The sequence below is a fragment of the Neofelis nebulosa genome, chromosome 15, assembly GCF_028018385.1.
Source record: "Neofelis nebulosa isolate mNeoNeb1 chromosome 15, mNeoNeb1.pri, whole genome shotgun sequence".
NCBI classification, from domain to species: Eukaryota; Metazoa; Chordata; class Mammalia; order Carnivora; family Felidae; genus Neofelis; species Neofelis nebulosa.
The window spans coordinates 72,477,731-72,494,719 of NC_080796.1; the positions used below are offsets into that span (position 1 = coordinate 72,477,731).

The 16,989-nt window shown below is 48.4% G+C and overlaps 1 protein-coding gene and 1 long non-coding RNA gene across 2 annotated transcripts; one reads left to right on the forward strand and one right to left on the reverse strand.

Moving 5' to 3' along the window:
• Positions 1–2,503: 2,503 nt before the first annotated feature.
• Positions 2,504–4,168, forward strand: LOC131496398 (uncharacterized). The gene is made up of 2 exons (XR_009254474.1): positions 2,504–3,193; positions 3,332–4,168. It is a non-coding gene; the product is annotated as an uncharacterized LOC131496398 (long non-coding RNA).
• On the reverse strand, positions 3,697–7,246 carry LOC131496387 (T-cell surface glycoprotein CD1e, membrane-associated-like). The gene is made up of 6 exons (XM_058701907.1): positions 7,054–7,246; positions 6,491–6,787; positions 5,575–5,853; positions 5,079–5,357; positions 4,571–4,664; positions 3,697–4,446 (listed from the first exon to the last, which is right to left on the reverse strand). The coding sequence occupies exons 1-6, from the start codon at positions 7,187–7,189 to the stop codon at positions 4,272–4,274; spliced, it is 1,260 nt and encodes a 419-aa protein (XP_058557890.1). The 5' UTR covers positions 7,190–7,246; the 3' UTR covers positions 3,697–4,271.
• Positions 7,247–16,989: the final 9,743 nt, after the last annotated feature.

Below are 16,989 nucleotides of genomic sequence, written 5' to 3' on the forward strand. Positions count from 1 at the left end.
AAAAATAAATAAGTAAACGTTACAAAATGATAACAAAATAAAGCGAAATGGGAATGACGGTGCCTACCTGAGAATTGTCGTGAGGATCGCGTGAGTTAATATGTATAAAGCATGTAGGAGAGTGTCTTCTCTCCAGCAGGATCCATTTAAATGTTTATTATTTTTCAATCAGTTTTAACCATACCATAAAATAGCTACTTCTCCTATTTGCTGTAAGAATTGAGCTTATGGTCAGTGTGTGGTCATTAGCACATTATCAACAACGGGATTGTTAACTTACATTACATTTTGTTCACACTTGGACCAGGGTCATGGAAAGGGGAATGGCATGTAAGAGAAGTCATAAAGAAGGTTTTGCTGCCTCACTGTTCAGGAACAATGATGAGGCAAAGAGAAGAAAGTTTAGATCTTAGGAACCAACAAACGACGGGCCCATTTACAGAAGAAAGTGAGAGAGGGGGAGGAGTCAACAAAGAAAAGATCATAAACTAATTTTAATTCCTTAGGGGCAAAGTCCAAGTCCCCAAAATCTATAGGTCCCTCCTGTGGGTAACCCGAAGAAGCCTTCAACATGGCCTCTCCCCCCGAACGCAGGCTCCAAAGCAGGTTGTGCACAAATACCTTTCTTCCCCCGCAGGGGATATTCTTGGAGACTGGATCTCTGTCCCACTTTACCTCACTCCACTTAATCAAGTGGTGCACATGCTGACCTTTCTCCATGCATTAGGTGAAAGATGGAAGATGGGCATCCTTTCAGTCATGGTTGGCCGAGGGCATATGACTCCTGAGCTCCGCCAGGCCTGGCCCAGCATGTACCGATCCCTCCCGTCCTACTGAAGCTCCAACAATCGCTACCGCTTCTGGAGAAGTCAGTAACAACCCAGAGTAGTGCCTTCATTTCTTTTTTCAAAAGATCACCTAGTGTTTCTACTGCACTTGTGCGCATAACAGAATACAGTAAGCTCTGGGTTTGTACCAACAGCAAAGCAGATTTCCTTCCTGGTTTCATAGCTCATGGGATGGAAAGTGTTATCCTGAACTATTGAAAACACCACCCTGGCCCTTTATAGAAATAAGCTTATGTTCCAGGGTTTCAGCCAGAATGACACGGTTAATAGTACTAGGTGACAACTCTCGTCTGGGGTGATTTAGTGGCACACTTTGGTCTTGGATACTAACCAGATCCTCACCCTGTAGCTTAAATTCTATTAAACTACCCAGCCCAAAGGTCTACACCACAGGGGTGACACAGAGCTTTTCTGACAACCTCCTGAACCAATCCTTAAAACCTCCCTAATGCCTGGCATTTCTGGCCACGTGGTCATACACCCTCAGGGCTCTCTTTGAACCCACTTATGCCAATTTGGGGGAAGAGGATGCATGTGTGTAGGTGGCCCAGATCCGTCTTCTTTGGGGGTATATCTTGTGCCTCACCCAAATATACACTCACTTCTCAACTACAGTATCTTGTGACAAGTAGAGCGAGGACATGTTAGGGTATCATGTTCAGGACCCCAGAGTTTCCTGAAAATTGCTGTGTTCCACAATCATCCTTCCCTAAGAGATTCCCTCAGCTTCACTACAATTCAGCAGCAGAGAAACCCAGAGCAAACCTTTGTGGTTAACGGGGGTCTTTGCCTACAGTATAAAGGACTCTGACCAGATTTACTGATATCTCCTCCCTCCTTCCTTCCTTTCTATCGGCAGTTTAGGGTCTAGCCACACTTATAAAGACAATAACCTGAAAGAAAGAGAGAGCTTCCAGTGACCATATTGCCACAATATGTAATATATCTTACCACGATATCAATTTGCACAATATCAATGATCAGTCTGCATCCTTCAGCGACACCAGCACAATGGAAACATGTCAGTTCCTGAAAACCTATGGCCGAAATAGGGAACTGGCGTCTCTAAGATGTTTCCTGGAAAGCCAAAGTTTATACCATCTGTTCACTCAACAAAAATAATTTTGGTCACCCACTATATGTCTAGCTACAATCTAGGCATTGTGACACACATGTGATCAAGACAGATAATACACATGATGTCACAGTGCTCACATTTTAGATGGAAAGGACACTAAGACCTAAAAGCAAATGAGAGAATTGCAGCCAACTCCAGTATTCAAAACAAATAAAGAACGTTCAACTAGAATGTGATGGAGATAAAGTGGCCACCTTGACCACACTGACCGCAGAAGTCCTCTCCACGAAGGCAGTGCTTGAGCTCAGAGCCAACAGCTGTCCCAAAATCATCCATAGGAGATCACGGTGAATGAAGAATGTCCCGGGTGGAGGAAAGAGTAACTATAACGGCCTTGGGCTGAGAAAAAGCTCGGCTCAAGGGAAGGACAGAAAGAAGAAATGTGTCATGGAGGCACAACACACAGTTGGGTGAAGATTGGGTGAGAGGCCAGGCAAGTTAGCCCAAGGCATCGTAGGAGTTCAAGAACTATTGTGACCACAAAATTAAAGTAGTGGAGAGTAGTCCTCCCAGATAGGAAACATCGGAAATACAGTAAGACCTTGGTTTGAGAGCATAATATGTTCCAGAAACATGCTTGCAATCCAAAGCACTTGTATATCAAAGTGAATTTCAAGAACCAATGGGCTCAGTTGTAATCATGTGACGTTGTGGCGTCCTGTACTATTCATATTGCAAGACATCACTCTTTTATCAAGTTAAACTTTATCAGAAATGTTTGCTCACCTTGTGGAACAAGTCACTAGCAATCCAAGGTTTTACTGTATATTTATTTGCACCGTGCACTTGAGCTAGAAACTGACAAGTCCTTACATGAGCCTCTTCGTTTCAATAGAGGCCACCGCCTATGGCCTTCTGCCATGTGAGGGAACCTTGAAGTTCATCACAGAGGGCTCCAAACAGCCCTGTAAAATTCTGCCTTCCTCCCCAGACACTTGGTGTATAAGCCGTCTGAGCACGCGATGCAGAAGGTGATGGCCTGACCCTGAGACCTTGTTCATGGGTAAGAGTACAGCCTGGGCACAGGGTCACAGAACCCTGTTTCTTAACCTGAAAATGCCCCCATATAAAGAGAGACACGTGTCCACTAAGAAATCTGCACAATCTGCTCAATTACCTACGGGAAGGTGTCGGCCGGACATCTGCGTGAACTCAGTGCCTGAACAGCTTCCCGCATCCCAACGGGCTCGGCCACAGGGGTCTCAAAGTAAGTAGATAATTTTAAAATCCATATTTTAAAAAGTGAGGGGAAAACTGTAAATAACAATGACAATAATTATAAGCCAAACTAATAAAGAAAACTAAACACGTAGTGTCTGATCACTCTCTTCCTTCTCTACCTTAGCTCTGCCCGTCCTCGGTCCCCATGTCCTCTTACTGACCGACCACTCAAAGTGGGAATTTCTTCCCTGGGTACATACAACACGAAGACACACGTAGTCACAACACAGTCTCCGAGAAATGGGAACCACAGGCCAGCCCCGCCCTCATTCTGACGGGAGACATCTCCTGTGTTATTATTTTCTTGAAAAATCTCTGAAGACGCACAGACACCCCAATCACTGTGAAGTCTGGAGCCCTCGCCTGCCTCCCTCAGCTTTGGTGAGAGACACAGGGAGACAGAAGGAGTTTTAATAAGAACATGGCCAGGCGATGCAGTGATGTCAAAGGGGAATAGATTAAGAAAGCATCATTCAACTTGACAATGGATTCATTTCAATCAACATTTACTGACAAACATCTTGCTCTAAACCAACTACATAATTTGTGGGGCCAGTACAAAATGAAAATACAGTCTCTCCAAGTTTTACTAAGGATTTCAAGACTGCAACGCCCACGGAACGGGCCCTGAATTTTGGTCACAGGTACCAGTACAAACACCTGTATCCTGCTTTCAAGCAACTGAGGAAAAAAAAAAAAAAAAAAAAAAAACAGAAAAGCAAAAGCCTCAGTAATCACTTTTCAGAGCAGGAAGAGATGAACGCATTTGGGTCCATCTTTCCAATCCTGGAAGATCTTTCAATTGGGCAATCTAGGGAAACTTCCATGAGAAAGAAGCTTCTGAATTAGAGTTTGAAGAATCCAAAGCAATGAAGACACGGCCAATGCAGAAAAAGATATTGCTGGCAGACGGGAAAAAGCAAAACATAAAATAAAATAAAGATTTCTGAAGGGGTCAAGATGCCCGCCACAATAAGCCTTTTTTTAATCAAAATTATGCTTTGTTTATGGGTATGAACCATGCATAAGAAGCAGCAGAAACGGGTTTTCTGTGGGAGGGAAAGCTAACGTCGCCAGAGTGGGTTTAGGCTTGCTTTCAGTTTCTTGAAAAGTCTGTTCTTGATCCAGGATTCCCGGGGCACGTGGAGCTGGCGTCCAGAAGTTCCGGGTCCCCGGGCGCTGGCCGCTGCAGCGGAGTCAGGACTGGGTGCACGGGGCGCCACGGCTTTCCCATTTGAGCTGTAGGACAGGAAGAGGGTATTGATCCCGATGAAGGGAAATCCGAGAGAAAGAGGGGAGGATGGGGGCAAGAAGAATGGGTTGACAAGAAGGGGACGAGACAGCAGGAGAAGAAGAGGTTCACCTGAGCTTTTTAAGCCGGGAGCACAGGACCAGCAGCAGGAGCAGGGTGACCAGCACGGCGAGACACATCAGCGTCAACGGGGACCATTCTCCACCTCGTTGGGGGTAAAACAAGGACGTCAGTCGCAGGCCTCGGGGTTCTCTATGCAGCGGCCACCGTGGATGCCACTCATTCCACGGGGCCGCGGGGGCGCGGTCCTTCCTGAAACTTCCCTCTGCATTTTCTGGAGCTCTCAACTCAGCTCCTCCTACGTCTGTGCCCCCATCGTCCTGCCACATCTCTTCCCCCAAATCGCCAGGTCCTTCTTTGTCTCTTGAGCGCCTCAAATTCTCTACTTCCATTTTGCTTGGAATTTAACAGCAGCCTTTCTCTGCCCGGTTTGGATCCATCCTCCTGCTTCTGTTCTCTTGTGCGTGGCATCCCCACCTGTCTCCCAAGCACCTCACTCAGCGGCCCCAGGACCCGGGGACAACTGTCACTTCCCAGCCAGGCCCCAGCTCCTTCTCACCCCAGTGGATGATTATGTCCTGGCCTCCTAGGCTGCTGTGTCTCACTCGGCAAGACAGGCCGGCCGCCTGCCCGGCCGCCACGTCCAGGGTCACCCGAAGATACCACGTGTCGTCAGCGTGGGGCAGGACGTCGCCTCGCCGGGTGCCCCGTTGCTCCTGGTCACCCCGCATCCACATGACCCACACAGGCTTCGGGTGGAAGCCGGACACATGGCACACAAGGAGCAGACGGCCAGGACCGGGACTGGGGCCACTGGACAGCCAGGCCTCGGGCTTCACTAGAGAGAAGATAAGGAGACGTGGATCTTAGGGGGCACCTGGGACCCAGCTGAGCGACTCAGTGGTCGTAGCAGGTGGATTGATCACTTCCTTCTCTCGTCTGGGAAACAACCTGAAACCCACATAGCCTACTCTCTAGCCTCTTGTCATACGTTTCGAAGGGACGGTAAAGAGTGCAAAGTCCCATAGGAAGCTCTAAGCCCTGGGGGTGCTCACCTTGTCGTCCCAGCTCGGATTTCCCTGCTTCAAGGATTCCTGCCAGAAACCGGGGGCAGGTGTGGCTGAGAAGGCTCAGCACGATCTCCTTAATATCTCGGTAGCGGTTGAGCACGGCACAGACCTTCCGAGCCCGACTCCCTGCTCCTGGAGATGGCTGCCAGGAGTTTCCTTGGAAACTCAGGAAGTCTGAGCCTTGATAGGCCCCGTTGAAGAAGCTTCCCGAGGGCTTCCCGGCGTGCCATGTACAGCCAGCTAACACCTGGAGCTCGAAGGGGTCTGGGGGTGGACAAGGAGGACAGAGTCTATGTGGAAAGCGTCCCAGGGAGGAAGCGTAAGCCGTCTAGAAGTAAAGGGATTCAAGGGAAGGGGAATCTGCTGGGGAATCACACGGCACACTGGAGTTGGGCCGGGGAAGGGAGGGCAGTTGTGGGAAGAAAACGTGAAGGTGAGAAGGTCTTGAGGAATGACGAACGTGCAGGTGCCTGATGGGCAGGTGCTGGAAGTTGGGGGCTGGGCTGGGAGGGCTCACTTGGAAGGGGTTAGATACACCCGGGCCTGGTGGACTCTCAGGCCAGAGAGAAAAGAGGGCAGAGTTCTGGCTGGGAAAGTCTTCTGAGGGTGGGGGGTGGGGGGTGGGGATGGGAGGGGTGTAGGGCAGAAGATCACAAGGAGACAACCATCCAAGGAACCAGAACGCGAAGGTGTGTGCGGTGGGGGGACGGGCTGTGTCCTTGCAAGGCGTCAGGTGCATACGGCGGGGGGGGCACAGAAGGGAGAGCATGATCCCCCCCCCCACCCCTGGGGGGAGGGGGCAGGGATAGGGAACAAGTCTGGAAGGTCGGAGGAGGTCAGAGCCCCTCTGCAAGGGGGCCGGAGCCTTGAGGCAAATCCCGGCTGGGAACCCCGAACTCACATTCAAACTGGAACTCGTGTGCAAAGGCCTGAACCTCAATGGTGACCCCGCGGAAGTAGAGCCGGAACAGGCTCTGGAGGTTGTTCAGCTCCTGGGTGCTGAAGTTCCCCCGCGACCAGGGCCACAGGAAGCGGATGGTGCCCGAGGCCGTGTCCCAGCCGTGCGTCTGCACGTCGCCCAGCCAGCCCGAGCCCTGCGAGTGTGCCCAGCTGTGGTTGGCAAATGAGGAGGCCTGGAGTACGTGGAAGGACAGCGGCTCCTCTGCGGCGGGACCAGGGGGACGCGGGGCCTGGGATGCTGGGGATGGGGATGGGGATGGGGGGGAGGGATGGAGACCGTTGCACGGATGGCACGCACTCCCTTACCCCAGCCGCTCTTGGGCCAACCAGCCCTCCCCAAAACCAGAAGGAGAGAGCGAGGTGGGGCAAGAGAAGGTGTCAGGAGCCAGCCTGGCGCGCGGACGCCCAGGGTATCTTGCGGGAGCACAGGCCCCACCCGCAAGGCCCCCCAGAAGGTCACCCTGCAGCCCCTGGCCCCTGGGGTCTTCCCAGGGCCCTTCCTACCCCCAGTGCCTGCTGCACGGTGGAGAAGAAGTCCCTGGAAAGTCAGGAGCAGCGGGAGCAGCATTGCGGCGCGGCAGGAGAAGGATGCCTCAGCAGGACCCGGATGGCACTGCCCTCCAGGCCCTCCCGCCTTCATCTGACTTCCCCTGCCGCCCGCACAGGCAACCCTCACCCTCTGCCCACTTCCCTGTCAGAGAAACCCTCCCGCCTCCCCACTGTGGGCCCACGGGGCTCTCATTTCCCCTCCCTCTCTGCCACTCTCTGGCTTCCAGATTTTTCTCCCCGAGTTCCCCACCCCTGGGCACAGCCACGGTCACAGGACTCCAGGCTGCAGCCTGTGGTCCCACTGGAGAACGTAGACCTTTCCGGCCTTGCAGAAACCCAGTCCGCACTTGGGCTCTCTGTGTCCCCCCTCCCCGCCCACCCCCGTGGAGAGAGGGCATGGCAGGTGATCTGAGCGGCCGTGGCCTTCAGCCCTTTGTCCTGCCACTGCAGCTTCTCCCTCTTCATGACCCCCGACCCCCATCTTCTATTAACCCCGGTTTCCCCTCTCCAGTCTGCTCTCGCCTCTCTTGCTGCCCTGCTTGGTCTCCCTTTCTGTCTCCACCTTCCGCTCTTCTCAAGCCACTGTCAGAAGACACAGGGCACCTCGGGTGCAGCTGTACCACCACCATGAAGAGGGGCATCAGTGCCAATGCAGGCGACCCAATAACCTAAGAGAAGTCCCTCGTGCTCGGCTTCCGCCATCAGACCATTGGTGGCTGTTGGCGGGGGTCTGAGGGTGGGCTTGCCCTGGCACTGGGGAGTGAGTGGGTCTGGAGGGAACACACAGGGGTCTTGGAGCCCTCCCACACTCCAGATTAGTCTACAGGTCTGTGGCAAGCCTCACTCTGGGTGTGAAGGGCTCTCAGCTCACGGCCTGGGAGCACTGGTGATCCCTGGGAGGAGTCTGACGAGAGCAGGGAAGGAACGCTAGGGGCCTGGCGTGTTGCTGGGAGAATTGACTACCGTGTGCGGTCTCTATTTTTGTTGCCTGCATTGGTGCTTGCTGGGGCAGCCTGGAGGCAGTTGGAATTCTGTTCTTTGTTTGGTTTTCCTGTATTCGCCAACTGACTTTATGTCAGAGCCCAGCTGGGGCCAAGAAATGTGCCAGGCACAAAGATGTTGGAGATAGAAGTCCTTTGGAGGAAACAAAACAAACCCAACCTAAAAGCTCTACTTTTCTTGTAGAGAGGACCAGAGAATAGTCGCCAATTATTGGAAAAGGCCCCCCCACACACCCCCCTTTCATCCTGGTATTATTTCTGAATTCTAAGGGTGAAGAAAAATCTGGCAAAGTTTCAGACAAAATGCTCGCCACTTTCATAGAAGAATCGTCCTGGCTTCAGATACGTCACATGCGAGGCCACGGGGAAATACTTCAGAACTCTGAGGTAATAAGGTCACCCAAAAGTTTTTTTTTACTCAGGTAAATTACCATTCTCTGACAAGGCCAAAACTAACCCATATTTCAACACTCAAAAACACAAAAAATATGCCACATACTCCTTTCATAAAACCAGTTGTCTGAGTAAAACCAAAATCAACCTGAATGGAAAACCCAAAAAATCATGCAAGACATACCAGTGTCAAAGTGTGTTAAAAATATATACTGAACTTTAAATAATTGCTTAAAATGTAATTGCAAAACTTAACACCTCCGTGGAATATTTCAGAAAAAAAGTTGGTAATAATCAAAGGATCAAGTTCCATATTACCTCACCAAAACCGGGACAGGGAGATGAAAAGAAAGAGAGAAACAGGCTTATTTCAAATCATATCTTATTGGCCAAGAGCACAATGCAAAATGGAGTCAGAAAAGTTGGGGAAATCATGACATTTATGGGAAACTAGATTGCGTCGAGTGGCAGGGAGCACCAACTCTTAGCTCCTAGTCCCGAGACACTTAAAATGTTTAAAAAATGTATGTAAGGAGAAGACACACAAATCCATTCCCATGCTGGAAAATGGTGAAAGGCCCAGCTTCCGAAGAGAAACTTGAAAGTCCGTCGAAAAAGAAAGCAAGAGAAAAGGGTTCAACATGCCAAGCCCAAGACACACACGGAAGAAACACAACACACCCGGAAGAACGTGTCTGCAAAATGTAACAAACACAGGACTTGATCGTACTTGACAGAGAATTACTAACACCAGCCTTCTTGAACCTTCCTGCTGGAGAAGCACTTGGTCGTAGGACAGTGACCCAGGACCTGCTCTCTTAGCGGAGCCACGTGTCCACCCGGGGAGGCGCAGGGGCACCGCACAAGCCCGTCGGGGACAAGGGTAACTAGACCCCCCCATCAGCAGCTCCTTTGTTCTTTCAAGAACCCCAAAGATCTGTTGCATCACAAACGCAGCAAAGTGGAAATTGGTGGGGTGTAATCTGAGTAGCAGCCTCCTCGTTCTACGGAAAGTCAGGTGGATCTGACAAGTTTATTTTAAATTTTATCGTAGGGGCGTCTGGGTGGCTTAGCCGGGTAAGTGTCCCACCCTTGCTTTCGGCTCAGGTCATGATCTCACGGTTAGTGAGTTTGAGTCCCGCACTGGGATTCTCTTTCTCTCACTCTCTGCCCCTCCGTCTCCCCCACCCCCCCCCACCACCCCACCAAAATAAATAGACATTAAACAAATTTTAATAAATTTTATCTTAAAAAATAAAAATGTAAGATCCTACGGGCGCCTGGGTGGCTCAATCGATTAAAGAGCCAACTTCGGCTCAGGTCACGATCTCACAGTTTGTGAGTTCAAGCCCCATGTCAGGCTCTGTGCTGACAGCTCGGAGCCCGGAGCCTGCTTCAGATTCTGTGTCTCCCTCTCTCTCTGACCCACCCCCACTCACACTCTGTGTGTGTGTGTCTCTCTCTCTCAAAAATAAAATAAACATTAAGAAAAATTTTTTTAAGTGTAAGAGCCTACATATTTCTGCTAAATAGTAATGAAGAGCGTATTTGCCTTACCACACAGTAGCACATACTAGAAAGTTAGCATCAACACAGATGTATAGAAATGTGTTCCATGAGACAGGTGGGTACTAACAGCTTGGGCACCAAAGGGCAAAAGGAGCCAAGCCAGCAGTCGTTGGTTGGTAAGCCCCTATGACGTGTGCCTCACTGAAGATCTGTCTCGTTTCTCCAGCAAGGGAAGGATTTTGAATGCGACAGGGATGTGGTTGAATGACATTTAGGAAAATTCCCTAAACCCCAATGAGAGTCACAGGAGAGTGTATCAGGGCCTGAGGCCACCACAATGGCAGAGGATGTCAGTGACCTGAACACAGGCAGGAAGAGTGAGTATGGAGAGGCGTGGGGATAATAGAGATAGCCTGGGGGTGACAGGATTACCCAAACCGGGGATGTGATCGGGAAGAGGGAGATAGTGCCATTCACGAAGGCAGACGACGCAGGTGTGACGGACCGTGTGGAGGTGCACAGTTGAGTCTGGGGCATGTGGAGACTGAGGCTCGGGACGCAGGTGCTGGGGTGGCTCACAGCATGTGCCTTGTTGCACAGGGCAGTTTCGGACCTCACAAAACCTGCTGACCGTGTGCCGCCATCCAAAGAGGTGTAGATGTCTAGAAATCTGTCCCTCTTTCAAATTATATCTTGAAGTTAAATTTAATGAGTGTTATTATCTGTGTCTTAGAAGATCTTTTAAGTCTCGGGGCGCCTGGGTGGCTCAATCGGTCAAGCGGCCGACTTTGGCTCAGGTCAAGATCTCACACTTCCTGGGTTCGAGCCCCGCATCGAGCTCTATGCTGACAGCCCGGAGTCTGGAGCCCGCTTCAGATTCTGTGTCTCGCCCTCTCTGCCACTCCCCTGCTCATTCTCTACACCCCCCCTCTGGAGCCCACTTCAGATTCTGTGTCTCCCCCTCTCTCTGCCACTCCCCTGCTCACTCTCTCTCTCTCTCCCTCTCTCTCTCTCTCTCTCTCTCTCTCTCTCTCTCAAAAGTAAACATTAAAAAAACAATTAAAAATAAAAAAAGAGCAGGAAAGCAAGTTATCACCTCCTTGTCCTGGTAGAGTTTAGTGTGAATAAAAGACTCATACAAATAAATCTACTTCTGAGAGATTAGAATGACATGCCAACTACCCGTGTTATGAGTAACTGTACTAATTTGAGGGATTTTAGGATCACTTACAAAGTAAAATGAAGCAAAAATAAGTTAGAGATAAAACAATTGCAATATCCCACTGGAACTCACAGTTATGATGAGGGAGCATAAGGCAAGCTGAGGGCCAAGCACAAGCTAGCCGCCCCCCCCCCCCACCCCCAGGAGGGATTTGTGACATTCCTCAGGCTCTCCCAGCTGCCCAAGAACAAAGGAAAGGGGGGAAAATGGTTAGCTGACAGAGGTCACAGTCATGGGGGACAGGAGTCTCCATCAGTTCACAAATATCTTAGTAAATTACAAGAAAAAGGCGATCGTATCAATAGCCAAATCTCCAAGAACTTATAGACTCAGTTCCCTGGAGCCCCAACATCGCCCTCCCCTCCATAGTGTTGTGGGGAACAAAGGCAAGAAGGAAATGGCAGGCGAAATTAAATTTCTTTAGGACCTGCAGCCCATTGACAAATACTTGAGGCAAATACAGAGTATAACATTTCTCCAGGAACCCCCTCTGGTCTTAATGTTAATGCCTCACTAGAGGAAAACCAACCTTAGCTTGACCACAGCAAGGCCCCGGGCATCGTAAGAGTCCTCTTTAGCAGATGAAGGTCCTTCTGGAGGCCTCCTTTTGGCCTTTCTTTCCCCCAACTCCATAGTAGGTAACTACTTACTCCTCACAACCCCAGTGCAGCCCTTCCCGCCCAGGGGTCCTGTCCCCATACTTGAATAAAATCACCTTTTTTATACCACGGACATCTCAGGAATTCTTTGTCGGCCCTCAGCTCGGGGCCCCACCACCACTCCAGAACCTCATCAGTTACATGGGTGAAAATAACCACAAACCAGTCTGCAATTTGAGGGTTACCAAATCCACAAGTCACAGCAATGGACCGAGCATAGCAGAAGTAAATTCCTGATAGCAATCCAACAACAGGTAACAAAACGATCAAGGAGATTTCCTCTAAACTGAAATCATGCAGGAGATAAGTTCCGCAGGAAAAATATCTAACATTAATTTTATTTTGGGGCTACATAAAATGGTATAATTATTTCCTCCTCGCTTGACAAAATTTCCTTAGTGTGTAACCACAGTTTTTGACTAAAAACACTTACTGTTTGTGGCCAGGTCCCTTTTAAGAAGAAATTTCCCCTCCTACACTTCTGTCTGTCCCTCAAACTCCCAGATCCCTTTTGTTAACCTTCTTGCCCAAACTGAAACATTCCCTTGAAGCCATAAGATGTGGCTCTAGACAAATTAATCTTCCTAAGTAAGAAAATGGTTGGAGGGCAGCAGCGGGAATCACCTAGAAATGATTTAAAATAGTATTTGGGAATACATTTGTGGAAATGTTAAATCTACTCTGGAAACTCTGCCAACATCTGATGACCTTCCTGTTTTTCCTGCAAAGAAGTCTGATTTACAACTTCAGTGATTTTGGAATCAGCAATGCAAACTTAAGAAAACGTTGACAGAAAGTATAAAATAACATCAATTCTTACTGATGTCTGTCGCCACCCACAGTTTTGTGTAACAAAATCTCATCTTTCCATCCTGAGGGGCTGCCTTTCCGTCCCAGCTACAAGAGGAAGGTGGACCAGGGTGCAGACTGCCCTAGATGGTCACTTAGCTAAGCCTTTCCTGAGCCTTCTTTACCTATAAGGTATCAGCAAACGCTTAATCTTCTAGCTGCCCACACAGCCAGCTCCTTCCGATGGCTAATTTCCAGGAGGTTTATAGCTTACAGCTCTTTTCTTCCCTAATCTAATTCTAAAGCCCAGGGACATTTTCTCTCTGAGTCTGCTTCTTTTTCAAAGAGAGTCCCCTAGATAGCAATTCCATTCACATGAACTGAGGAAGCCGACATTGTCTCAGGTAACCGCAGTTAAAAGGACACGAAAAGGACCCTGGCCGTATTCATCCGCATGGCTCAGATCCCTGCCCTTACCTCTTGGTGCTGTGCCTTCAGGTCTCCCAAAAGCATGGTGGTGATTTTCTGTGAGCTCACCAATGTGTCCGCGTAGCCCCCACATTTTGAAAACCTGGGCGCAAGCTCCTCAGCCCCGTCATGTGCCAAGACAGTGGTGGCCGTTGACACGAACTGGGCTCACATGCTCCAAAGGGCAGTACACCGTGAGGCCCTCCAAGTGCTCGCTTCAAATGGAAATCTGTCTTTCTCCACACTTTCAGTTGCATTCTACTGATGCATCTTAAGAAGTCTTAGGTTATGCCAAGCACCTCTTACAGCCGTGGTCTCTAATAGAACTACCTCCACAATGGCCGTGTTCTGCTCTGTGCTATCTAGGACACCACGTTATCTGATTTCACTCTGGAAAGTGCAGTTTTAGGGTCTAAAGTACAAAGTAAGATTTTGCAGGTTTTATCCACATCGCTATGGCTTTCAGTGATTCAAAGGTGTCCAGCTCACAGAACAACCAGACCTTCCCCTCACGTCTGAATCCTGAATCCTGCCACTGTTCAGCCCAAACTGGAGCCCCCTGAAGACAGGCATGGGAACTGATGAGGGACCGTAAGGCAGGCTGAAGGCAAAGCACGAGCTAGTACACCCTCCCAGTCAGATGGGATACACATGACATTCCTCGGGCACTCCCAGCTGCCCAAGAACAAAGGAGAGCAAAGAAAACAAATGGTTAACTGACAGAGATCACAGTCATGCAGGAGACTCCATCAGTTTGCAAATGTCTTGGTAAATGACAAGAAAAAAGCAATCTTATCAATAGCCTAATCTCCTGGAACTTATAGACTCGGTTTCCTAGAGCCCCAACATCACCCTCCCCTCCATAGTGATGTGGGAACAAAGGCTAGAAGGAAATGGCAGGTGAAGTTAAATTTCCTTCTGACCTGCAGCGCATTGACAAATACTTGTGGCAAATGCAGAGCGTAACATTTCTCCAGGAAGCCCCTACTGTCGTAATGTTAATGCCTTCCTAGAGGGAAAACAACCTTAGCCTGATAATAGCAAGGCCCCTGGCATCCTATGAGTCCTCTTTAGCAGAAGAAAGTCCTTCTGGAGGCTTCCCTTTGGCCTCTCCCTCCCTCAGCTCCACAGTATATAACCAGTCACTCTTCACAACCCCAGTGCAGCTCTTTCTGCCCAAGGGTCCTGTCCCTGTACTTTAATAAAATCACCTTTCTGCTCCAAAGACGTCTTCAAGAATTCTTTCTTGGCTGTTGGCTGCAGACACCCCCCACCCCACATCACCCCCAAACTTAACCAGTAACCACAGTGCTTCATTTAAGGAGTCTGGAGGATTCATCACCACAACATCCTATATTTCTCCATCCCCACCACCAAGTTCATGATATCTCATACTCTATAGATAACGATGACTGTTTCTTCACCCCCTGCACAGTTAGTCAAGTAGAGTAGAAGACAGAGTGACCATTGCATAAAGCTGGCTTTTCGTGACCCTGCTTTCGTTCCTGCTTCTCTGACCATCTCCAGCCAGGACAACCGATACTTCTCAGTAGGCTCATGAACACTTCCAATGACAAAATTTCATTCATTTATTTATTCTTTTTTTTAAAATTTTTATTGTTTTAGTGCTATTTTATTTTACATTTATTTATTTTTTTGAAAGACATAGAGAGACAGAGCACAAGTTGGGGAGGGGCAGAGAGAGAGGGAGACACAATCCGAAGCAGGCTCCAGGCCCCCGAGCCATCAGCACAGAGCCCGACGCGGGGCTCAAACTCACAAACCATGAGATCACGACCTGAGCCAAAGTCAGACGCTTAACCGACTGAGCCACCCAGGCGCCCCTGTTTTAGTGGGGTTTTTTTTAATGTTTTTTCACTTTTGAGAGCAAGAGAGAGCAGGGGAGGGGGAGAGAGAGAGGGCGACAGAGGATCCGCAGTGGGCTCTGCACTGAGAGCCCTGTGCGGGGCTCAAACTCACAATCCACAAGATCGTGATCTGAGCTGAAGTTAGATGCTTGACCAGTTGAGCCACCCAGGTGCCCCTATTTATTTATATTTTATTTTATTTTTTTTATTTTATTTTTTTTTAAATTTTTTTTCAACATTTTTTATTTATTTTTGGGACAGAGAGAGACAGAGCATGAACGGGGTTGGGTCAGAAAGAGAGGGAGACACAGAATCGGAAACAGGCTCCAGGCTCCGAGCCATCAGCCCAGAGCCTGACGCGGGGCTCAAACTCACGGACCGCGAGATCGTGACCTGGCTGAAGTCGGACGCTTAACCGACTGCGCCACCCAGGCGCCCCAATTTATATTTTAGAGAGAAAGAGAAAGAGAGCATGTTAGTGGAGGGCAAGGACAGAGAGAGATAATCTTAGGTTTCACACTCAGCACAAAGCCTGATGCAGGTCTTGATCTCACGTTTGACATAAACCAAAATCAAGAGTTGGACACTCAACTGACTGAGCCACTCGGGCACCCCTCCAATGACAAAATACTTGAATAACAGGTTTAATACTGAATTTCAACTTGTGTGGTTTTTGTTCCAATTAATTCAATGTGTTGTCCATCTATTTCTAATTTAAATTTTTCTTTTTACTGGTCATGCTTTAGGAAATTTTTTTTCAGTTGTTCTTAGTTTTTATAACCCAGAGTATATACCCTCTCCAAGCAAGTGCTATTTCATGAGACACTTACACTTGTGTAAGACATCTTATCAGTGAATATACTTTAGGAACTGAACTCTGGATTTCTCAGGGCTTTCCTAAGACTGTACTAGAACTTTCTTTAATGTTTTATTTCAGAATAATTTCAGATTTAATGAAAAGGTGTAAAGATCATATGGAGTGTCCCTATATATCTTTTACCTGTTTTCCTCTAAAATGAGCATCTTACGTAACTGTGGTAAATTTGCCTAAACTAAGAAATTAACCTAATTAATTTCCCAATTAATAAAGGACAGATTTACTCAGATTTCACCAAGTTTCCCACTAATTTCTATTTTCTGTTCAAAGTTTCAATCCAGGGAGCCACACTGCATTCAATGTCACATCTCCTTAGTCTTCTCAGACTGGTCTTGTTTTCACGACTTTGATGATTTTGAAAAGTACTGGTCAGATTTTGTAGAATTTCCCTCACTTTGGGAATATTGGATGTTTTTCTCGTGACCAGTTTGGGTTTGTGGGTTTGAAGGAAGACTACCACAGAGGCGGCATGCCCTTGTCTTCACGTGATCTTAGAGGAAATGCGCTATCAACTTGACTTGTGACTGGTAATGTTCACGTTGATCACTTGACTAAGGTCATCTGCCGGGTTTTTCCACTGTAAAGTTACTCTTTTACCTGTCCACACTCTGTCCATTGGAAGTGAGTCCAGCCCATGTTCCAGGGCAGGGAATCAAGCCCCACCTTCTGGAAAGGAAATATCTACATAGATAATTTGGAATTCTTCTGGAAGGAAGATGCATCCCTTTTCTCCCATTTAAAATTTTATTCATAACTTGTTATGTTTCTGGGCCTTGTGCATATTTATTTTGCACTTTGGGTTTCACCAGGAATTTTTCAATGTTTATTTGTTTATTTTTAGAGACAGAGCATGAGTGGGGAGGGGCAGAGAGAGAGAGAGAAAGACAATCCCAAACAGACTCCATGCTGCCAGTGCAGAGTCCAAAGTAGGGCTCAAATTCATGAACCATGAGATCATGGCCTGAGCTGAAACCAAGAGTTGGATGCTTGACTGACTGAGCCACCCAGACACCCTGGGTTTCACTAGGATTTTTAAGACCTACTATCACCTCTTCTCCTACCCATGTCAGTGACCACTCCTGTCTCTGTTATCCATTTCCATACT